Source organism: Toxotes jaculatrix, chromosome 5 (genome assembly GCF_017976425.1).
Source record: "Toxotes jaculatrix isolate fToxJac2 chromosome 5, fToxJac2.pri, whole genome shotgun sequence".
In the NCBI taxonomy this organism is placed as follows: domain Eukaryota; kingdom Metazoa; phylum Chordata; class Actinopteri; family Toxotidae; genus Toxotes; species Toxotes jaculatrix.
The window spans coordinates 13,103,568-13,126,638 of record NC_054398.1 but is presented as its reverse complement, the minus strand read 5'-3'; the positions used below and the strand labels follow the sequence as shown (position 1 = coordinate 13,126,638).

The window sequence follows — 23,071 nt, the reverse complement described above, 5'->3', positions numbered from 1 at the left end:
CATCACTTTTTACTTGAAATGTCTCTGTGAATCAGAAACACGCAAGCAAATTCAAATTATTTCTCAGTCGTTTAATATTAAGCATTTACACCAATTTCTTCCAATGAGTGTCAACTTAAATACATCTGACAATCACATTAAAGACAGTACATTTACACAAATTTAAAAATATCATTCACAGCTTACATAAACGTAAACAAAAAAAAATTGAGACGGATTGTCTAAAAAACAAGACAAATAGAAACATAAATGCAGACAAGGAACAAGACAAGGAAGTGAGTGTGTGCAATATTCTGTAGCCTTGTATTTACTTCTAAGAATCAGAGTGAGTCATGAATACAATGAAGGGCCAAAAAATGTGTATTTACACCTGATGAGTACTGTGGTTATGAATATGTAACCTGTTATAAGCCTACTGAACAGAAAAGTGTCTGTACACAATAAACACTGAAAACTGTCCCTTCAGTTAAAAACATTTAGAAATTAATGTATGTAACAGGTTGTGATTTGTATCTCAAAAGATGTTTTATCTCTGTCCAGCACTGTGAAAAAAAATAAAAAGAAAATCAAGAAAAAAAACAACAACATTCTGTTAACTGTGGTGAGGTCTGGCTAGGTCAGAGTTCAGATACACCACAATAGCTGTGATATCGTCCCTGTACATTCGAGCCAGGTCCTCTGGCAGAGCGAGCATAGAGGCCAGTCTCTCCTGGCACAGTTCACCATACTCCCCTGTGCCAAGTGCATGTCTGATGAGGTGTGTGGCAGCGTTGGTGTCTAGGGCGGGGGAGGCACGGGCCCGGCGTTTCAGTAAGAGTTCATGCATCTGACCCAATTTCAGCTGCCTCTCAGATGGAGAAACTGGAGCCTGGGAATAAAGAAGGGACAGTTAGAAATCTAATCTTTATAAAACTGTTCTTAATTCTTCTTAATCTTATAAAAGTTGTGTGCTGTGAATCAGGGGAATAACAATGACACGTCACTTTCACTCCGCACACAAACCTGTAGGTGAATTCCACTCAGGTGCTCTCCAACCAGTCGTACAGCCTCCTTACTATCTAGTTCATCCCACAGCCCGTCAGTGCCGAGGATCAAGAAGTGGTCCTGTGGTCTGAGCTTGTGATATGTTATCTCAGGTGTGACGTCCAGGTAGGGAGGAGTTATGTAGTTGGGTGGAGTGTACTGGTACAGGTTGAGAGAGTCGAGATCCACTCCCGATTCCAGGCTGGCTAAAATGCTTTGCTGTAACTCGCAGCTCCACTTGAATCTCACGTCACCAAACGCACGCAGGGGCATCAGAATCTGACAACGCAAGTTTAAACAAGTTTAGGACCAGTGACTTTTTTTCCTAAAATGTAACTGTTAACTCATTGTACAGTGCCTGTTGAGTTATGAAGACCTCTCACCCCAAGCAGTCTGTCATCTGTGACCACCGTGTCTCTCTCTGAGGGTGGGTGCTGGGCTCTGATCCGCTCCACCTCGGCATGGTTCTGTGAGTTATGGTCCTGAGATAGGGGTAAAGCGCTCCATGAACCGTCCTCCTCCCGCACCCCCAATACTGCTCGGCAGTCTCCAGCATTCGCCACGTGGATCCCGTCTGCTCCCACATGAGCCACACAAGCAGTACAACCGGCAAAAGCCACCTGAACAGATGATGATGCGTGTGTATCAACACTGTGTGGCCTTGAAAACACTGAAGCAGCAAAGAAAGGTTTATCTTATTACCTGTATAGCTGTGCTTTTCATCAGGTCATTGGAAAGAGGGACTTGAGCCTCCAAGGAGATGTCAACGTCGAGCCGTTTGAAAGCACAATCCAGAGCATCTAGAGGGCTAAAAGAAAAGGGAGATGATGGTGGCATGTAAAAGAACAAAAAGCAATTAAATGTAGACATGGACATGTATATTTACCTCATGCCTTCACCATGATCCTCACTGTCCAGTAATTCCTGCCAGAAAACTCTGAGGTGGTCGATGTAGAGTGAAGCTGATTCACGATAGTTGAAGTCTGAATGGTGTTTGTACCACTGCAAGATGGGAGGAACAGGTCTGCCATCTTCCATGCATCTCTCAAGCACCTCCAGGCTCTGTTTTGGCATCATTGCAACTGCTATGTAGTACAGCAGTCGCTCACTGACAGCCTGGGCACACGCCCAACCCCCATGGCCGTCAAACACTCCAAAGAGCATGCCCTTTGACTAGAGAAGATACATAAAACTCAAGTAAATATTACAAAAAAGGGGAGAAAAGTAGAAAGATGGATGTATAGACAGAGATGATGTATACCTGCAAGCAGGTAGCTGCACTGCGTCGGTCCTCATTAGGTGTGTTAGCAGGTAGCTGGTTACTTTCAAACTTTCTCACAGCACTGAGTCCCCTGACATCAAACTCTGGCACATTCACAATCTGAAACAGAGATGGACATACACACAGATATACAGGATTTTTTATTAATCTGTAGAAACAACAAGCCTTTTCACCCTACTCCTACCCCACTACTGTGCTTACCTACAGTAGGTTTTAATATCCAACATGTCTGTGTAGATAGTGTCAATGTCTTCTTCATACTGAAAAGAGACATTATGATATGTCTTACCTGCTCATTAGATCGAAGAATACTGTTGATTTGGACCCGGCTGAGCTGGAAGTCAAGATCCTGGCGAGTTGAGAGGTGTCGCCCTCGGGAAGTGACAAAGTGACAAAGTTGGGCTGGTCGAGGCTGATAAGATTGAAATGTTACAAGATGAGCATACTGAATAAAAAAAAAAAAAAAAAAACGAGAGAGAGAGACAACAACAATATAAAAATGCAATAGCCTGAGTTAAATAATAAATGATTCAGGGTACAAACCTGTAATGGGGTAGTAGAAGAAAGTGTCAGTGTGTAGCTTGAAGCTTTCTGAAGGATGCTGGCGTACACACGCCCAGACATCTCTAACACTACGATGTCGGCAGAGTGTTGTGCAGTTCAATCACCCTGATGTGTATACCAAGGGAAAAGAAAATGAAACAGGTTATAGTCATACCAGCACGATTCCTGTGAAAACACGACAGAAATGAGCTGACGTAATTAGATAGCAAGCTAGCTAGTGAATTAGCCATTCTTCTTCATTAACGCCATAATCAAGATGCTATAACGTTACGGTAATACCAAGCAGAATAACTCTTACTAAGAAATGTCCGTGATGTTTACAGGCGCGAGCTAGCTATATAACACTGAGCTGACAGCTCATAAAACGTGGAGTTGGCTTGCTAGCCGGCTAGCTCTGCTAACGTTTAACATATTAGGTACCTTAAACCAAAACCTGTACTTGAGCTAAACGTCTACACACAGTGATGTGGTATATATTTTTAGCACAACAAATAAATTTACAACTTACCAAATTCATACCAACTTTGTAACCCTGCGAATGAATCAAAACCAAGCCGATCGTCAAAACACCAACTTCATACGTAACGCCGACGTGCCACAACGTCTGACGTTGCCGTCAGACGCACAGTTGTAGACGCACAGTAATTCAGCCAGGCGGACTTGATTTTGGAAGAAACAACACTAGAAAAAAAAAATAATAAATAAATAAATAAATAAATAAATAAAAATAAACCTTTTAAACTTTTCTACTTCTTCTCCAGGCCAAGATTTTTATATGTAGAAAAACGAGGACTATGTGGACTCAGAGTGCTTTAATTCGTTAAAGTGAAAAACAAAAGCAAATAAACGACTGGACGTATTACCCTGAAATCAAAGCCAGTGTTTACTTGGAAATTTTTAATGAAAAGCACGAGCTCTATTTTTATATTCCATGTAATTTGACGTTGTTTATATTGTTGTTGTTTATTAATTGATTTATTTTTGAATTGTTTGTTGGAGATGGTACATGATCAACAGCGTTCTTTCATAAAATGGAATAAATAATATGTTGTTGAAGAAACATTGAAGAGGGAAGATTTTTTTTCTTTCTTTTTTTATTTTTTATTTATGTAGGTAGATAAGCGGGTAATACATCCAGGAGAGGTGTTGCGTGCTTTGAATCTATCATGGAAACTAACTTTACAAAAAAATAGGAATAAAGCCCCCTCCCTCCCGCAGCAAGCAAAATCATAAACACTGCATAACATATTTTTTCCTGCTGGATTTCTGTTAAATCGTGGCGTATAAACAGACACGCATAGTATTTAACGTTTGTCAGCTGTTTCCCTCCTCATTACAAGATAGGCACACCTGTACAATTTACTAGCTTTCATCCAACCATATTTGGAAGTAGTGGGCCACACCCTGTTTGTTTTTATGGTAACGTAAAGTACCGACGTTCCGTCACCAGGAGCAACGACTCGCGAAAGACAGAACGCGACAGCTAATGTTGGCTAAACTTTATGTTTTGTCACTTAAACTTAATTTAACCTTTGTTGTTAAGAGATGGCGGTTGGCTACTTATGAAGAAAAAGTTTGGACATTAGCTTGAAGAAAATTTGTACTTTGAAAGAGCGGCAGGTTTAGCCGAAGTGAACATTAGCGTGATTATTTAAGTTTTGGTAGCTAGCTTAGCTAAGCCGCTGTTTAAAAAAAGATAGCATTTTGTCAGCACAAAATAACGCGACATCTGAAAGTGGTGAATAGGACATGATATTAAATTAGCCATACTGTGACTTGGGTGATCTTTGGTCTTTGTTAATGGCTTTGAGACCACTGAGTAATTTAAAGAGTGAAATGGATAAGAGAGGGTCTTGCTCCAACAGCCGCAACAGTAAGTGACACCGTCGCTAATACCATAGCATAAATGTATTTGAAGATGGACGTAGCTAATGTTCCATTGTACTGTATTTTTACAAATGCATGTTTGGTTAACAAGGCCTTGCTAATTTTTTCCTTCTGCTTTCAGCCATAAAGACAGACCTCAGCTTGCTGCTGGAGTGTCTTAAGTTTCAGAGGAAATGTCCGGATTTACAGAAACAAGCTCTTCTCACCATTCACTCTATTTGTGAAAACAGAGGTAATTGTGAAGCTTTAATGACAGAAATATCTTTGCCCCCAACAATTTCATACACACAGCCACACCATACCGTTTTTGTTTGTAATTATTGAAGTGAATGATGTATTTGCTTAACCAGTATCACATCTTGACATGATACATTTCAACTGCCTGCTTCTTTTAATTTTTTCATTATTTCAGAGGATAACGTGGACCTCCTGAGAGAAATGGGAGGTGTGGCATTTGTGTATAACCTCTCCAAATCCAGCATTGTTCATTCAGATGTTAAGGAGACTGCCCTCTTTACTCTTGGAACGCTGGCAGAGGCCAATGGTAGGCATGTAAATATGTGACAGTTGCAGAATCCAGATTCAGAGCTGCATCTTGTGAAGGATCCTGTGCAGTCCAAGAAAAAGTGCACTTTGCAGCACTTAAAGCCTAGGATGAATGTGCACGTCCTCTCCAAAGAGATAGCTGCGCTTACAGAGACAAAAACCATGGATACATTTAGGCCCATAGTTAATCGCTTAACTTTTAAAAGCTGTATATGTATAGGTTGAGAAGGCAGGAAATTGCCCTTAACCAGCTGACAAAATGGTAAATAACTTGAGTTCAGGAGTAAATAATAGGTTACTTGCAAACTATATACTTTATTAATGACAATCTTTTCCATTTACCTGTAGATTGTGAGATACTAAAAGCTGCAGAGGACATACACAGGACAACTTTGTCACCCAGTTATCACATATTCATATTTGAAATGTTGGCATCAGAGGCCTGAACTGATATGCATCATATTCAAGAATTCAAGAGTCTTTATTGTCATTATGCAAGCACAACGAAATTTTACAGAGATTCCCGGCTTAAAGGCACACATATAAATAACACAAACACTTAAAAAAGACTTAGTGCAACTTAGTGCCAGTCCCAGTGTATGGAATGCTATGTATTTCATTTGAAAAGTGTACAGCAAGCCTGTATACTGTCATATGTGAACAGTACTGGTGGTGTTTTCAACAAATCATTTTAAAGTCAATTTTACACATTGGTAATATACTATTTATCTTTCCTTCTGGTAGTGTATTGCAAGAATTCCCTATGCAGAAAGGAGACATTTGCAGATCTGGCTTGCTGGTTGATGAAAGAAAACATCCCTCTGACACAGAAGAGAGTATCTGTCTATCTGCTGTCTGTGTTGGTGGCCAACAACAGTAAGATCAAGGCTCCTTTGCTGACATAATGAATTAAAGCATTGAAGCTACAGGATCAGCTTTGTAACACGTGCACTTTTTTCTCTCACTTTAGATAAGATTTTCTTTGGTTAAGTTCAAGCTCATGAAAGCAGTTTCATATATGAGGAACAAAATGTGGTTGGGGAAAAAAAGGTTCCTGAAAATGTGATCATCTTACCTTTCTTTAGTAGAGCCTTTGTGTCTCTCTGTGCAATTTCAGAATCAGGACAGACCTTAGTCCAAACCACTGGCTGTCTGGATATTCTTCTGGATCTTTTCAGGTACTTTTCAGTGATGTAATGGTTTGATATCAGTCTCACCAAATTCAGGTATGACAAAGATTTTGTTTAAGAAACCAACTCCTATAAGGACAAACATATAAGTTTAATTATATATATTTTTGCAGGACCACTTTTCCCCGCTCCACAGACGAAACTTCAGTTGTAGCTAATGCTACTTACGCCTACCAGCTCTGGGCATCTGTGTCAAGTGCCCTCTGTGGATGTGTCAACAATCCTCAGAATGGTAATGTCGTTTTTGTATTTGTGCCATGTATGGAAGTGTTAATCTGTAAAACAGTGATGTGCGTGCCATGCCTGGCCGCTACTTTCAAGCCAAGCCATTGGATACTGCATTTGGAAGTATCTGGAGTAAGAACAAAGCCGTTTTTGCTCAATTACATCTTTTGTCTTTCAGAGGAGGGTCAGCGTATTTGTGTGGCAGCCTTTCCCATAGTAAAAATCTGGCTTCAGCGGTTATCTCTGCCACGCACAGAGATTTTTCAGTCAATATGTTCCTTCATAGCAATGACAGTTGCCAACAACTGTGAGTGAGATTAAAAATAACTTATATTAAACTTGTTGGTTTTTTTTATTATCTTTGGGTAAAACATTCAAATAAAAAGTAAAATCCAATAAATTCAGTTTTTTAAAATGAATCATTTGTTTCTGTTTCTGCAGCCTATGTTCAGGAGAGTTTTTCTGCCTCGGGTGGTTTGGAAACTCTCACTCTCTCGCTGGTTCGTCTAGCTTCTGTGGCAGATACAAGCTTGTTGTCTTGTCAACTTTCTGTCATTATATCCAAGACCCTGTCAGCGTGTATTAATGATAACTGTGCGTATTGCTCTTTCACACATGCACATTGCACAATAACAGTCACACAAACAACCAAATTGTTTTCCTCTCCATTGACAGTGTACTCTTTTTAGCTGCTCTGGCTTCAGGTCTGGCTCAGTATGGCATAGTGTCCCATCTCATCTCCCTGCTGGCTAGCCCAAACCTGGACCCTGGAGACAGGCTCCCAGTTTTACTTACCCTGGGCCACTGCACTGAGGCCTCCAGTAAGACTGCTTGCATGCTTTTTGTCTTATATTCTCTGGTAGCTTGGAGTACGTTTCCACTTCATATTATAAACAGTTTAGAAAGTGTCACCCATTGCTACAGTTTTTAGCTGTCTTCCCTCCCTTGAGAGTACAACTTGAAATGTTTCTCAACTGTGTGTTTCTTTAGAGGAGCACCAGTCCCAGTTGGTGCAGTGTGGAGGCCTGCCCCTTATCATAACTTTACTCACAGAGGACATAAGCGAGGAGGTTAGGAAGGCTGCTACGTTCATTTTGCAGTCCTGCAAACAGGCCAGTAAGTCATGGCAATTTTGTTTGTATCATAATGCAACTATTTTGCAGTCATCGTAGTATCTTTTAAGATAAAACTCTAATTTGAAGAACATAAAACTTTTAATTTACCATAGCCTTGCACACTGCTACTCAAGTATGTTCAGCACGTGTTGATTTAACTTTGGAAACATTCAGTTATTTAAATGTGCGTTCTTACTCTTGTGTATTAAAGAGAAATGACAGATACTGTTGAAAGCATCAAATGGAGACTCTGGGTTCAGGGCGGTTCAGTGTCGCACTGTTGAGGCAGTGAAGACCAGGGTTCATTTCTGCTCTAACCCTTTTTGTGTGAAATATGTGTCACAGGAGTGTTTACATTCCCTTCACTTAACTCTTGCATGTTTGAATTAACAGATTTCCTCAGCTTTTCTGAGGGAGAACAATAGATCAAATGAATAGAGAGAATGAATTAATTAATAATTAGTGGGAAGAATGTCGAATAGGGAGTTCTCACAATGACTTGTTTGTGTTTACCTCTGAAGCCATGTCCTTGGCAGTGCCTGGTCTGATAGCGAGACATGAGAAGGATGAAAACACGGAGCCCCTTACAGACATGGACAGCTTCAGGAGCTCAGCCAGGGAGTTGCTGCGCAGGATTGACCTGCTAGAGAAGAAACAGGCAGAGGTTAGACATGTTAGACATGTATTCACACATTACTGCTGTTTAATGAGTAAGTATAGTATCATGGTGACTCATGATGTGTGCTAATGTTCAACTTTAGGAGGCTGAGGATAAGCAGGAAGACAAAGGCCCACAAACTTCAACCAAAGGGCTTGTTTTACCCTCTCTGTCTCCTGCATTACCTCTACCTCTGTGCCATAAATCCACAGCATATAAATACAGCAACACTCACAAGCATACAGAAGCAAGGGTTAACAACAGTGTTAAACCCCAAACTGTTAGAAACATGATCATGAAGGAGAATGACAGTGAACTGAAGAATATGAGCTCCAGTTTCAGTACTCAGGAGGAGAGGGCTAAAACCAGCGGAAGGGATGAGTGGTGTTCAGTGTGCAAGGGTACTGGAGTCTTAATCTCTTCTTATGCACAGTCACTAGAGGGAGGCACAGAGCTACAAACAGCACACAGGTTAGTGGAGTTAATACGTCTTAATCAGAAAAATTCGAATTAAATGATAGCTTTCATAATTACTTTTCCTTCTGTTTTTGTTTTTTGTTTAGTCAGCTGTTTAAGCCCCCCGCACCAGTGAGGCACAGTGTACCAAAAAAAAAAAAATGTCCTGATGAAGAAGGTAAGAGTCCGAGCTTCATGTCTTTAACACACTCTTAAAACAACTTTTTTTTTTTGCTTTGATTTTGTTTTCTGTAGATGTGTGGTTTATATCATGTTATTTTAAGTAATGTGTTTTCATGTTTAGAGTTACAAGACTGGGAGATGGATAAGGAGGGGGAAACCACAGCAGAGGAACGCTCACTCTCTCGGTGTGCAGGTAGGAGAACACAGATCTACCCCCTCAGTGAATTGTTTTCAGTCCTGTATATGAAATGGCTGTTGAGAGTTGAGAGACTGTACTGTATTTTTACAAGTAGTTTTTTTTTTTCATTTCTATTTGAAGTTATTTTAATGTGATTCCAGACATTTTAAGCACACTGTGGTTCTTATTGACCTTTACATGTCCAGGGTTACTGGAGAACCTTGGGACTGGAGGGCTTAGGCCACACAAGCAATCATAATTATTTTCATACTTCTGAGCTTTAAGGTGATACTCAGCTAATCAGTGTAAAGTCAATAATGGATCTTGTGTTTATTCTCCAACATCTCCTCTTTCTCCTTCAGGCTGTGTGTTGCCTTTTGAGAAAGTGACCAGTCGCACCTTTGCATCTCTTCAAAGCTCATGCCGTCACAGCTGTGACATGCACAAATCTCTCCAAGCAGCCACAGAGCAATTCAGGACTCGTCACTGCAGCCTTATGTTCAGGACAGAGAGCCAGGACAACACTGTGGAACTGGTAGACCAGAGCTCCGAGAGAGCGTCAGCAGCAGAGCCACAAAGAAACCGAGAATACTGGCGCGGTAAGCGGCTTCAACATTTGAATTTACACAGTAAAACCACCTTATCAGACAGTGTAGTTCCAGCCTCACAATCTGATTGGTCAGAGAGTACATTCCAGCCATACTAATAGGTTCCTGTAAAACACAACAGGATTATGAAATTGATTGTTTAGCTGAAGAGAGCAGTTTTATTTTGAATGAACTTATTTTTCTGAACTGTGGAGTGATTCTTAAAATTTGTGGTGTGTTTTTTTTTTTTTTTTTTTATTGCAGATTATTTACAATAATTAAAATTACAATATAACATCATGTCAGTCAATTTGTCATTTAAAACTACCACTTTATCACCAAGCACGGACAGGTAATTAACCAAGTAAAATGAATATCACAGAAAAGGCCCACAGCTACAATGAGGCCTACTCGCAATTGTGTCAACTGAGGTGTCACCTGCTACAGCTTCTGTGTGTACTCACTTTGGCCTTGGTTTGAAAGTTGTATGACAAACACCCAGTTCACAAGGTGATGCACAATGAAGGGCTTTGTACCACACGTGCACAAAGACACAATTCTTATTCTTATGGGTGCTCATAGTTACAAGACACCTGTGTGTGTGTGTGTGTGTGTTTTTTTTTTTTACATGTTCTATGTTTTGTTTTGGCTGTTCAAGTTCTACATTTTGTGAGCCTACTCACTATAGCCTTGTAAGGCTAACATTAGCTAACCTGTTACTGCAGCATGGGCTGAATATTACAGAATCTGGCAGCAAATATTATATACAGATTTAAAAACATGGGCGTGGGCTACATTTCTGCCTTGTGTCATAGGTACACTGAATTATGGTTATTGTGCTTTTATTTCTTGACAGCATTAAAAGGTTGTATTTGTAAAATATGGGGACTGGTATTATCCCCTCTGAAATTCATCTAAGTGCATTACCTCAGTCAAGATGAATGTATAAACTTTACCCCTGAATATATGAGATCCTGAGTGGAGTTGATTATATATGAGAGAACCTTTCAGACTGTACGCATACATCACGGGTGTTGCTGTTGTTCCAAACTGTTTATAGGGAACAATCAGTTTTATTGTCCTTGTCATTACTTTGTAACTGTTATTTTAATAACCTCATAAGGAAACACACTTTGTCGTCTTTAACTACTGCTACAAAATGTCTCATTTCTGCTCCACTGCGAAAGAGGTCTCCCTGACTCCCCTACGTAAAGGAGCTCTGAAAGGCAAGAGCTCGCTGCCAGAACAGCACTGGAGGAAGCACAATGGTGAGAAGCAAGTGAATTTTCATACAGCTTCTTAACACAAGGGTGTCTCAAAGGACTATAGGGAATGGACCTACCTGGATCTAACAAATCTGCAATAAATCATAAAATAAAATTTTGTGTGAAAATGAATAAATAATGCACAGGAAAGATAAGATGTCTTCTCAACCACGCAAGCCAATAGTATCTGATACAACAAAACTAAACAGCACAGTCAGGACATAACACATTAGTGCAGAAAGCAACTTGTCTGTCTCAAAAAGTTGTTCCTGAAAGCTAAACAAATGATCTGAATACTTGCAAGCTCTTGCCTGATATTATTCTGTGTAAGCCACTCATGCAACATACATTTTGGTGTGTGTTATTTTGGTGTTGTGTTCATCCACGAATCATAGGCATCGCTTTGACTCCACTGCGCAGAGGCACTAAAAAGGAGACAGTCACCTCTTATAACAAGACCGGTATGTATGTGATATCATCATAGCAGCATAGATTGTTGTCCCTTATATTTGCCATAACTTTAACAGGCAGAATCTTCTTCGTGATATCTGGTATCATCATGTGATACCTGATATGGGTGTTTACAGTAGATTACTTTAAGTTTGTGTGAATGTTATGATTGAGAGTCTGTGGTGGGAGCTGTCCTCTGCAGTGTGTTCTTGGCAGCAGACAAACCAAAGAGCAGAAGGAATGTTGAACTGCAGCCAGTGTTCTCACAGTACAGGCCAGAGCTGGTTCAGAGCAGCACAGCTGTATTAAGCTGTTTCACACTCTGTATAACACTGTGAGTGTGTGTGTGTGTGTGTGTGTGTGTGTGTGAGAGAGAGAGAGAGAGAGAGAAAGAAAGACTGACGGGGTGTGCTCTGATGCTTTTGTGTTATGCCAGTGACATAAAAGGGAAAGGAAAGGAATTTTAATGTTTTCTGCCTTATGACTTTGCATGTTCTGGGCTTGCTTTATAATCATTATACTGTAAAGTATATATGCATTTATTTGGTTATATTTTCCATCCAGCTCCTTTTTCTCCTCTCATTTTCCAAATTGCCTGTTCACGTGATCTAAGTCAGACTTTCTGTAGCCTAAAAGTTGCTATAGTGGTGCGATATGGATGCAGAGGCTCTGGTGTGGAGCGCAGTCTTTCTGTGCTGTCAGGCTGAGATTTACTGTATCTTTATACCTCTCAGCCAAATGCATTTTCCAGTGCTCACTTTGTGTGAGTCCACACTTAGAATATTTTTTTCTTCCACTGCACAGTCCACATTTTCATTCTTTCTCCGTCCAGTTCATCTGCTTTTTCCATCCTTCTCCTCTTCCCCTAATATACTTCTTTTCTGATTTAATTCTGTCCCTTTTCTTCTGGTCTCTTGCCTCCTCTTCATTCATCAGACATTCTTGTCTCTCTATATAATTATTTGTACAACAGCTGTATTAGCTATTATCAGTGATGTAATATCACTAAAGAGGAGTAGGGGAAGAGTGAAAAGAGTGTCTTATTGTGTATTAAGTCTGGGGCCAGTTGATGTGTTGTTGAGTAACAGAATGAGTTGCAAAACCTGGCCTCCTCTCAGTCATTTTGACACATACACACACACAAATGCAAACTGTTTTATGTTTCAGATGCAGAGAGAAGACGGGGGGATAATGGCAAACATCGTGTTCTTGATGATGAGCCGAAGACTAGCACAGATCACTGCTCCACTGTAAGAGTTTACAAAAATGTTTTCTGTCAAAAGTACATGTGTTGATATTTAAATGACTGGCCAGGTTTTCCAGCAGCTTTTTATTACCATGACTGTACACATGCATCAAATTTAGCTCCAACACTGCTTTGTCATATTAGTGCCTGCGCTCTGCAAAAAGTAATACTGAGATGCAAAACTGATTAAAATTAAAATCTCATCAATGGAACAAAGGAGAAAAGATGTTTGAATGTATACCCATATTTTACCAAACTGGAAAAAAAAAAACCCTGATTAGATTACGGGGATGCTGCATTTTGATTCCATACACAGCTCATATCTGCAGTGTCTCCTCAAGCTAGTACAAGTCCATTGCGTAAGGTAAATAGCCAGCGCCAAAGTAATGTTTATAGTGGATTTGTTAATTGACTAGTCAAGTTTAACCAGTGAACTGCCAGTAGTTAAAACTAAGTTCCTCTACTTTCCAGACCTGGCAAAGGTTTATCTTACTTTCTGAACAATATGAAAATCAACTAAAGCTTTCCTTGAAATGAGACAATAAAGAACTGGCTATATTTACTTATCTAAGTAGAAACAGAAAATGATCAAATTAATTGATCAAATAGATCAAATTCTTTTACATTATAAACAGCAGAGTCATAGCATAAGTCTTAACAGACCAGTACAAGGACTTTTGATACAATCCTTAGAGCTACACTATCATATCATTATAATGTAAATTGTGACACAAAAAGAGATTATGCAACATAAAATGTCAAGTGTCAGCCAACTGATTTTCACCATGTACTGGAGTAATTTGAAACCAGTTGCTGCCTGAAGGATGGGAAATTAAATAGATACTGTAGGATATGCTTTGCAGGATGGTTGTGGGAGTAATTTATACAATTTTTAAAGAGAAAAAAGTTAATGGGCTGAAATGTGCAAAACCACTGGTGGAGTTTAATAACATTAGTAACACAGGCAGCTTGGGTAGATTATTTTCAATAGGAATAACTAAACAATAAACAGATGTTTGTCATTTAGTTTGCTCCCATTTTTTTCAGTTTTGTTATATTTAGAGTTTTAATAACTCCACTATGTGTCAGTGGAGAAGGATTATCAGTTGAAACCGTTTTTTCTCTGCACAAGCACAGTATTGCAATCAGATAGCTTGTGAAAGGTTGAACTGTAGACGAGAGGTACAGGTATTACACTAAATGATTTAAGGTGTGCATCCAAGCACATGTGATTTCTGCCATAATCTGTGCTCTCCTATCCATCTGTCTAATCTTTACTCTCTTTTCTGTCGTTCTTATTGTTATTCTTAGAGAAGGAAGAGGAAGGATTTCAGCCTTGAGGAGGTGCACTACCTACTGAGCGGAGTAAAGAGATTTGGCTTCTCTTGGAACTCCATCTTGTGGTCATATCCCTTCCAACCTGGGCGCACCAACGTTGACCTCGCCAAGAAATACAGGCGGCTGACGGTAACAAGAGAAAATCTTGAAATAACGTAGTTCTTGTTTCAAGATAACTGTCAAAATGCATTGAGATCAACTGCTTTGCTTTCTCTTCTTGTTTTTGCCTTCAGAAAGGTAAAACCCAAGTTGCTGACTGTGCATTGTCAAAGTCCTGAGATCCTGGGGCAGAGCAATAATAATGGCCCTCTGGAAATCAACAGCTTTGAATGATCTAAAAGGCATTAATTCATTCTTTCCATCTTAAAACACTGTTTTGATTGTAAAAGTATCCAAAGCTTTACATATTCCATGTACTTCAAATATATTAGTACTCATTTGATTTTTAGTACTTAGTATATGGTTTGCACTCTTAATAATTAACAAATACTTCTAATTGTTTAATATATGTTATATATTAAAACAGTTGTTTGAGTGTCTTAACTTTCTCGTTTTCAGAAACTTTTTAGATTAAAAATGTAGCTGCAGACACTGTTTATGAAGTAAATGTTCAATGTCACTTGAGACTAAATCAGAAACCATTAGGACTTTTTGTAAGGTTGAATTTGAGCCAACTTCTGTGTGAATTATATGTATAACCTTTGAGTAGAGGCCATTTTAGTGAAGTCCTTGTTTTGCTGTAGCACTCTTGATGAATCACCACCACATTGTGCAGCGCCACTGTGTTGTCACATGTACTGCTGCCAGATTTGATTGCGATTGCACAACATTTTCAAGGGTTGTGGCAGTAAAAAGGCCAAGGGCCGATCCTGTATCACAACCTTGTTTAGGCCTGCTCAGATTGATAAACCAGTTTGGATAATATTGAACTTTAATTTTCAAAAATAAAGCCAAAAGGGTTTTTTTTTTTTTTTTTTAAATAGTCAAAATTAATCAGTGAAAAAAGTGATGTTCATTTCAGCAGTTATGAGCCAGAACTGACTATAGTCGGTTATGTTGTGTATTTGCATTTGAGTTTGGTAACTTTTGCTTTTTATTTTTAACAAGAAGATATTTTTGGGAAAAAACAGAAGAATAATCCAAAGGCTGTGGTTCTTGCACTTCAGCTTGGACCCAAAAAAGGAAAAAAAAAAAAAACTCCTTAAAAATCATATTTGTGCTACTTCCTTAACATACACTGTCACGGAAGCAAATACCAAGTTCTGTTTTCTTTGTTTTTGTGCTTTTGCCATCAGAGTCCATAGAGAGACAGGAAATAAGCAAGGAGAGGCGGGGGACTGAAGTCCAGCACTCTTGTTTATTGAGTTGAAAGCCTCTGGTATGACAGGAATCACAAATAGTGCAAATCATGCTGCTTATCTATTCTCGGTGTGCATCAAGAAGCAGCTAACTGTATGCTTCACTAAAGGCGAGCTTGACTGAGATCACTGTCTAAAGATCGCCTCTCCCTTTCCATGGGGACTCATCGGTGTGTTGCCAAAACCATGGGACTTACCCGGTTACCATGCCCTGAGGCGTGGGCTGTTTACATTAGGTGTGACTGGACAAGGCAAAATGTTTATTGGGAGAGGGACTTACTATAGATTAAATATCAATAATCTATATTGTGATCAGCTCCCCCTTGTCCATCTTGATGATATTGCAGAATCATTGAGTAGTCTTTCTGTCAAATTGGCAAATTCAGTAGTTATTTTAAGTTTAATTTTCAGGCAGGCAGAAGTGGCCTCTGAAACCAAGTGACTACTTTGTCAAGATGTTGGGATAGCAATGCAGTGAGGGCAGGGGGAGTGTGGTGGGAGAGGCATGTGAGGAGCAGATTTCTCATGGACTGAAACGCAGTCACATTCAAGACTTTTGACCCAGGCCCCCCGAAAACCTCCTTCCTCTGGAAAGAATGTGGCCTCGTCTCTCCCCCTTCTCCTCCCTCCCCTCTCGTCCTCTTTCCCACAAGACTGTGAGAAGGCGCTGTCTCTATTACATGATCTGCGCCATGTTGGCTAGAATTTGATTTCCATGTGTACACTGTGTCCCATACGTGTAATGGCATGTTCTTCATGCTCTGAAACGAAGAAAGCTCCAATTGCTCTGATTTGTTCATTGAACAGATCCCTTCTTGGCAATCACCCCTGCTGTTTTAGACCAGCTAGGTCACATTCCAGATTCAAAATGATGGGACGAGCCTAGAGTCACTGTACATCTGGAGCCTTGTGGTCAGAGGCCTAATGAATATTAAGTATCACACCAACTCGCCTTTATCTTAAACTTCTACTTTTCCCTCATTTATATTCTCTAAATATTCAACATACAATAACATTTCCTTTAGTTTAAAAAAAAAAAAAAAAAAAGAAAAAACAGGGTGCATGACCATAACACACAGAATAATGTTTTTTATTTTCACAAGCAAGCCACTACTTAAAAAAAAAACAAAAAAAAAACACACACACACACCCTTATTAAAATGCAATAAGGAGATGGTCACTCCTATTAGAGAAATATGGCAAATATTGTTAAGGCATAAATGTGTATTCATACTGGTATCCTTCTATATACTGTAGTCATACATGGTCTCCATCTTTGGTTGCATTGCCTCTGTCCCTTGCCTGTCCATTTGCATTAACTTTTGAGTTATCCGCTTCAAAAAGCTCTTACTTTTCCCTTTGCACTCAATCAATGTGATTTTTTTTCTTTAACACTCCCTTCTGTCTTTTTTGCTATTAGATTGTTATGTAGTAATGGCTTTTTCTTCAAGTCCCTACGAGAAATGCATTTAATTCTTGCTAAGTGATTTTGCATAGAGGAAGATCTCTGTTGTCAATCAATACACTTAAGTACACTTGTATTCAATGTCCTGTTTAAGCTCCTTTGCTCATCACCCCCACACAACATATGGCTGTATACATGTATTTAAAAAACAGCACTGGATCAATACTTAGTTTGGGGTGAAAATCAGTTTGTTCCAGAGCTCATTTGGCACATTTGGTTCATTTTGAAAGAGAAAAAAAAGTTTGCCTTTATTAGGCCACACAAGTGAAGAAAAAAAAAAAACCATTGGATCTGTAATTCTTTCGGAAGTCACGTGTAAGGTTAAGGAGGTTTCATAGAAAAACACCCATTTCACTTATTGCTTGAATTCTCTTCAGAGGATTCACATCAGCTCAGTAGACGTGCTTATGTCTGTGATGGGAGTGTCATCAGGGATCTTGACATCACTGGGAATGAAGTCAGAGACAAGGTCATTTCCTTTCAGCTCCAAGTTTTGTAGGAGCCCACTCACGCTTTCCACATTGACATCACTCACAAGCTGCTCTGAATTCTCTGTGGCCTCCACCTCCGTCGGCTTTTCCAGAGATTCTGTTGTTTCCTCCGACTTTCCCGGCTCAAACGTGGAACTCTCAGCAGCCTCAGCACTGTCTTGGCATTCCTCTGTCACTGGGATGTCCGAGGGCTCGTCTGCCCTGACTGGGTCAGGGATGGGAGCTGGGGAGGGGGGAGTGTTAACAGGTTGGGGAGAGACATCAGGGACAGCCAAGTCGATCAAAGTGGGTGAAGAAAGCGCTGGCTCGGGGAGAGATTCTTGTGTAAGCATGTCTGTCTGCTGCTCCAGAGCCTCAGCTAGTACTGGTACTGGTACTGACTCTGTGATGGGCTCAAGGACAGCCTCAACTTCTGCCTCTGGATTTGAGGTAGGCTCTGGTTCAGGAACAGGTTCTGAGGCTGGTTCTGGAGCTGGTTCTGGGACAAGCTGAGCTTCAGCAACAGGTTTTGATTCTGCAGCTGGTTCTGATTCTGGGGGCGATGGTTTGCTGATTGAGACCTGAGGCTCAGGTTGGACTGGAGCTGGGGTTTTCTTTGCCACAGGCTCTGGTTCAGCATCATTAAGTGTGGCTGAGGCAGCGGGAGCATCTACCAGTTTACACTCTGATATGCATTCTTCACTGGGTAAACGTGCCACTGGTGTCACTGGCTCCCCCACCACCACATCTAGATTCTCTGTCTCAGCAGCCTCCGGAGTCTGCGTTGTCCCAGACTCCTCTGCTGGCCGAGAGGCTGCTGGCTCCTCTGCAGTCTTCTCTTCGGTGGCTGCAGTTTCCCCACTGTTGGCTGGAGCGTCTCGCTTTCTGCTGAACCTGTTTCCCATGATGAACCTGTAAAGAAGTTCAAAATGACAATAAAATCATTTTTAAATTAATAGATGTCAAATTCTGTTCTTAAAGTGGTTACAAAAGGTAAATCTGAACTTCTTTGATTTTCAATTTTACTTAAAATTCCTGTACATGCAGGCATTGTATGTTAAGTTGGAGCTGCTGCTTTACTTCTAAATTCAGGAATACACAACTGTTAAAGATAACAAAAGAAAAAAAACAGAGAGAAACTTTCCTGAAGTTGTGAGAACTGACTTAACTAGTCGAGCAAAAAAATATCCCAGTTTGTGTGTGTTGGTACATTATGTTCTCTTGAAAACTTCCCGGACTGCATGAACAGCATGTGCTATATACAGAGCTGGGAGATGGACATGTCTATATGATGAATGTTTCTGGAGAGCCCGGGGATCATTGAAAGCTTTTGTTTGTTTGATTCTTTCTTTCTTGTTTGCTTTGCACTGGATTGCCACCTCACAAGGCTTTTTTTTTTCTCTTTCCATTAGAAATAAATTCTGCGCAAGCTCAGACACGCAGTGGAAACGATTGTTGCTTATTAAAGGGAAATTATAGTTTGTGGTTTCTCTGTGTTTCCATTTTCTAATTATTCTGCAAAAAAAAGAAGAAGAAAAACCACACCTCGTTCCAAATGTGCTGTCTGTCAGTGCCATGGACCCGCACAGTCACATGCAGCTCTAACAGTGTTATTATTAAACATAATGACATGATAAAAATCCCGATTCTAATTATTATTATTAACGGAAACAATTTCCTTGTGCAAACTGCTACAAATTGCTGGTCAAAGCAAAACGAACAAAGAAACTATTGCAGACAACCCCGCCTCCCTCTCGCTGAACAAACTGTTAAAACTGTCTAAACTGTAGAGAGGCGAAAACAACCCCTGCTGTAATTTGCAGTTAAAAATAAATAACGGTAACTGATGTGTAACCAACCTGTTGAACCCCTTTTTTTTGCGTTGCAGTAAAAGTAGAAAGCGTTGCAGATGGTCTCGCACTCTCGACTTGGAGAAGTCCGCGCGTCAAACTGCCTGTGGAAGCGCGCGCCAGCTCCGCAAACGCCGCTGCGCACCGTGCTCGTTCATGCGTGGCCTGTGTGCACGGCACCAACCCTCTGACCACCGCGCTTCCGGAGCCAGACTGACGTCGTCACCTCGCAAACACCAAGTGTTTACAGCAAAGATATAAATTAGACGTTTGTTTTTACTCGGTCAAACCTAAAATCCAGCTCTGAAATAGTATTTATCGAAAAACAAACAAAGAAACAAAGAAACAAACAAAAAAAAAACAACAACAGCCACATCCGTGTCAAAATGATCATCAGATAACTGTATTTGAACACTAGCCAGTTATTTGAATGTTGATTTCCTTGAAATGCAACGTGATCGCGATGGGCAAGTGGCCTAAATATTTAACTGGCCTAGTTAAATTTGAGCATAAAGCCCATGACACATTTATTGCTGCAGCACAGGTGTGAAGTTGACAAGCATCTCAGTCAAGGCTCGCTCCTGAAGATCATTCAGACCATAATGATGTAAGTTCATGCAGAAATTGTGAATTCTTTTTTCCTTTAAATGTCTTTTTTTGGGTTTTTTTTTGTTTGTGTGTATTTTTGATAACTGTTCTTATGATTATCTTGTCAAATGATTGTTTGTATTGATTTCTGTAAATATTGAATCTACAGGTCAGATGTCACGGATTCTCATCGGCCTGCGGTTTTCACTGTTCTCTCTGTGAGGAGTCCCACCGGGCGCTCCTTTTGGATTTCAGTGTTTCTCCTGCTCATCCTCATTCAGTTGTTCACCCTCTCCAATGATTTCGTCACCAGCCCCTTTCAAACTTGTCGAACAAATGAATACGGTAAACTGTGCAGCTACCCTGAAATGAATTGGCCGGCAATGCTTACCCTGTGTTTTTATGTTTCACTAGCACTGGTGGCCTTTGCCCTGCTGACCATGCTGTTAGCAGCCTACGCCAAAGATAGATCGGCACTGTGGTGCAGTTTGGCCTGCCAGGCTGCATCATGCCCACTCATCCTAATTGGCATTATTGGGTCTTTGCTACTGAATCAGTCTTATGCAACCTGGGAAGACATGACCCTCTGGTACTGTATCTGTGTGGGTGTCCAGGTTGAGCTGGTTATCTCAACTGTTCTGACCTGTGTGTCAGGGAGGAGGCTGACACCTGACTGGGAATAGACGGGCCCAAACCATCCCTGCCTCCACCAGGGTGTGTGGAATTTTTAGCGTGCGGGACAATTAACAGAAAGATAGAGTCGTTTTCATCTTGCTAACAGAAGGGAAACTTAAATCATGAGGCCAGAGTGCCTGATGCAGCTATAACCTTTTTGCCTCTTTTTTTTAATGATTGAAATTAAATTGTAATAATTGTATTATTCTGTTACATGTTCTTCCGTATGTTTTCACTAAACAGTGGCTAAATCTTTGCTTTGACAACTATGCTGATGTAAACAGTTATGACAAATGGCCTGAGACATATTATGATGAATTGTATTTCAGTTTACTTTCCTTTTGCTAAATCAACTGGAGCATATTGTTAACTATAATGTCTAGTTAACACAGTAAATGTAGACACAAAGAATATTAAGAGTATGCTCTATGATCTTCCAGTTCAGAATGGATGTAAAGGCTTTAATATGGTGCTTCACTGACACTGATTCCAGCATGGAAATCTTTTTATTTGCCCTCATACAGGTAGAGCTACAGTACAATGCCCAGTAAATCAATAGAAACTTGGTGTAAAGTGTTCAGTGCTTTGTTCATGGAAACTTCAGAAAGAATGAGGCTTACACACATGCAGACGTTAAAACATCTGTGGTAACAATACCACAACTTCTGCTTGTCTCACACTGAGTATCAAAGGATCAGCAGTATTATTTATCTATATATAACAGAAGTGTCCTGGCTGTTTAACAATCCCACTGAGCTGTTAATTTGATTAAGGCTGAGTTAACAACTGGCATTTACTCCTCATTTTCATTCAAAATTGTTGGTGATTAGAGTCAGTTTTTCCATAAAGTTCCTCTTGAGCCCGGCCAAATTTGAAATCCCAGTGTCACCAATTAAAGGATCAGTGCTCCAATTTATAGCTTTATGGAGGAGCTGTGTGGATCCCCAAGTACTGATTGGACTAACTCATTAAACTGTAATTTAGGAAACCCCGTATAAGAGAGGCTTTTTCCTTTGCTGCAAACACTTTACAAGGCTGAGTGTGCATGTTTCATTGGCACTCAACGAGGTTCATTATCAGGTGAAAAAAATTTCCCGCACAAGCCTTAAGGCATCATCCTCCTCTGCTGCATCTGCTGGCACCTGTAAGTGCTTCTCTCTTTTCTCAGCCTCCAATTCAGCATTAAGGAGGCCACTGTGATCCTGAACTGGTCCTGACCTCTGACCCTCAGGTTCCTGTTGTTGCTGGCTCTTGGTGTATGGCACAGTTTCCATCTCAGTAATGTCCAAGTCTGTTTCTGAAACGTATGTCATCTCAAGGGCATCACTGCAGTCTGAGGACTCCTCCACTAAAGCCTCTATAACTGGCTTTGCTGTTATCTTTGAAGAAACAGGGTTTTCTCTGACCTTCACGGTGGTGTCTCCTGCCTCAACCTGTTTGGACAGGACAATACACGTTTTAGACAGTAGTTCAGGAAATAACTTGCATTTTATATCCTTATATCTTATATCTTTTGCTCTTATGCAAGTTATCTTTAGGAAAACTGCAAGTGTACAAAATATGTTTTTGGTGTATTTGAAAAAGTGTAAATCATGTATTATAATCCAAATATATTTGATTTTCACACGTGATGCCTTTATTTTACATTTTTGGATTCTAAACAATTTCGTCATGTCCTCATTTTTTAAAAATTTCATTCACAGAAACCGGTCATTTCAGAAATATACTGAAACAAAACCGAATGTGTGAAATGTTCCACTTTAATTTGTAAAGTACAAATCACGATTGAGTGTTAACTTTTTATAAAACGACTGGACAAAAAAATATTCTGGTGTACAGATGCAGCACTCTGGTCTTGGCTTGTATGAGTTCATGGCGTCCTATCAGTTATATGTTAAATGAATTACACAATAATTAAAATTTAATTCTTTCATTCATCTGTTTCAATAGTTGACTTTCAGAACAGCGTTTTTTCCGATATGGAAACTTTTTTAAAGTTTAAAAAAAGGAAAGGAAACAGCGCCACCTTCTGATCAGTAAGAAGCGCCACATCCTCGCAGGTACCGTTGGTAAGAAACGACACAGCAGCTTCTACCAGCTCTTTCTCGTTCATACAGTAGAAAACAGCTCTGAAAACACACCAGCACAGTTGTTTGTTTCAGTGACTTCACAGACTAAATCGTACAAGTCAGACTCGGTTCTGTTATTGTTGTCGTGTACCTTGCAGCTTTCCGTTTCCTCCTCATGCTGCTGTTGTTCTCCAGCGGCTCCTTCTTTTTCACTTCCTGCTTCTTCTTTTCCATCCACGGCGGCAGCGCCCGGGGTCTCCCTGACATGTTGGCTTTATTTAAACCTACACAATCTTACAGTCGCGTGCACATCCTTAGTGATGTTGTGTTATTATCCACCATTTTTCTTTTTATTAGCGAACACAAAACAGAAACACCGAGGTTTGGGCATTGGCGAAGTCAC

General features: G+C 40.2%; 4 protein-coding genes across 6 annotated transcripts; 1 reads left to right on the top strand and 3 right to left on the bottom strand.

The window, feature by feature from the left end:
• Nucleotides 1-58: 58 nt before the first annotated feature.
• On the bottom strand, nt 59-3,472 carry pdp2 (putative pyruvate dehydrogenase phosphatase isoenzyme 2). The gene is made up of 9 exons (XM_041039276.1): nt 3,378-3,472; nt 2,849-2,974; nt 2,595-2,717; nt 2,285-2,404; nt 1,910-2,196; nt 1,726-1,831; nt 1,407-1,643; nt 1,003-1,302; nt 59-868 (listed from the first exon to the last, which is right to left on the bottom strand). The coding sequence occupies exons 2-9, from the start codon at nt 2,927-2,929 to the stop codon at nt 593-595; spliced, it is 1,530 nt and encodes a 509-aa protein (XP_040895210.1). The 5' UTR covers nt 2,930-2,974; nt 3,378-3,472; the 3' UTR covers nt 59-592.
• An 864-nt stretch (nt 3,473-4,336) lies between these two features.
• On the top strand, nt 4,337-14,722 carry terb1 (telomere repeat binding bouquet formation protein 1). Of its 3 annotated transcripts, XM_041039274.1 has the most exons (20): nt 4,337-4,742; nt 4,878-4,988; nt 5,169-5,300; nt 6,047-6,178; nt 6,420-6,480; nt 6,606-6,724; nt 6,896-7,024; nt 7,159-7,311; nt 7,407-7,538; nt 7,708-7,833; nt 8,354-8,496; nt 8,594-8,961; nt 9,054-9,124; nt 9,251-9,322; nt 9,670-9,906; nt 11,082-11,162; nt 11,555-11,620; nt 12,777-12,859; nt 14,167-14,322; nt 14,427-14,722. In XM_041039274.1, the coding sequence occupies exons 1-20, from the start codon at nt 4,670-4,672 to the stop codon at nt 14,469-14,471; spliced, it is 2,490 nt and encodes an 829-aa protein (XP_040895208.1). In that variant the 5' UTR covers nt 4,337-4,669; the 3' UTR covers nt 14,472-14,722. The 3 variants fall into 3 exon arrangements, 2 of the variants coding, with proteins under 2 accessions (XP_040895208.1, XP_040895209.1); XR_005894125.1 differs by lacking the exons at nt 14,167-14,322; nt 14,427-14,722 and having other exon boundaries at nt 11,084-11,162; nt 12,777-12,851; XM_041039275.1 differs by lacking the exons at nt 11,082-11,162; nt 11,555-11,620; nt 12,777-12,859; nt 14,167-14,322; nt 14,427-14,722 and adding an exon at nt 10,159-10,243.
• A 1,903-nt stretch (nt 14,723-16,625) lies between these two features.
• LOC121182557 (cell surface glycoprotein 1-like) lies at nt 16,626-19,496 on the bottom strand. The gene is made up of 2 exons (XM_041039138.1): nt 19,346-19,496; nt 16,626-18,398 (listed from the first exon to the last, which is right to left on the bottom strand). The coding sequence occupies exon 2, from the start codon at nt 18,389-18,391 to the stop codon at nt 17,399-17,401; it is 993 nt and encodes a 330-aa protein (XP_040895072.1). The 5' UTR covers nt 18,392-18,398; nt 19,346-19,496; the 3' UTR covers nt 16,626-17,398.
• A 1,493-nt stretch (nt 19,497-20,989) lies between these two features.
• On the bottom strand, nt 20,990-23,071 carry si:ch211-127m7.2. Its single transcript, XM_041037395.1, has 3 exons — nt 22,820-23,071; nt 22,626-22,728; nt 20,990-22,032 (listed from the first exon to the last, which is right to left on the bottom strand). The coding sequence occupies exons 1-3, from the start codon at nt 22,933-22,935 to the stop codon at nt 21,676-21,678; spliced, it is 576 nt and encodes a 191-aa protein (XP_040893329.1). The 5' UTR covers nt 22,936-23,071; the 3' UTR covers nt 20,990-21,675.

Excerpts from the sequence above, each read along its gene's own strand:
- si:ch211-127m7.2 (XM_041037395.1), bottom strand. The coding sequence starts at position 22,935 with ATGTCAGGGAGACCCCGGGCGCTGCCGCCGTGGATGGAAAAGAAGAAG. Across the intron at positions 22,729-22,819 it reads AGGAAACGGAAAGCTGCAAG|AGCTGTTTTCTACTGTATGA; the intron begins GTACACGACAAC and ends GTGTGTTTTCAG. Across the intron at positions 22,033-22,625 it reads CGCTTCTTACTGATCAGAAG|GTTGAGGCAGGAGACACCAC; the intron begins GTGGCGCTGTTT and ends CTGTCCAAACAG.
- LOC121182557 (XM_041039138.1), bottom strand. The coding sequence starts at position 18,391 with ATGGGAAACAGGTTCAGCAGAAAGCGAGACGCTCCAGCCAACAGTGGG.
- pdp2 (XM_041039276.1), bottom strand. The coding sequence starts at position 2,929 with ATGTCTGGGCGTGTGTACGCCAGCATCCTTCAGAAAGCTTCAAGCTAC. Across the intron at positions 2,197-2,284 it reads GTGCAGCTACCTGCTTGCAG|TCAAAGGGCATGCTCTTTGG; the intron begins GTATACATCATC and ends TATCTTCTCTAG. Across the intron at positions 1,832-1,909 it reads GATCATGGTGAAGGCATGAG|CCCTCTAGATGCTCTGGATT; the intron begins GTAAATATACAT and ends CTTTTCTTTTAG.
- terb1 (XM_041039274.1), top strand. The coding sequence starts at position 4,670 with ATGGCTTTGAGACCACTGAGTAATTTAAAGAGTGAAATGGATAAGAGA. Across the intron at positions 7,025-7,158 it reads AATGACAGTTGCCAACAACT|CCTATGTTCAGGAGAGTTTT; the intron begins GTGAGTGAGATT and ends CTGTTTCTGCAG. Across the intron at positions 9,907-11,081 it reads AAACCGAGAATACTGGCGCG|AGGTCTCCCTGACTCCCCTA; the intron begins GTAAGCGGCTTC and ends CCACTGCGAAAG.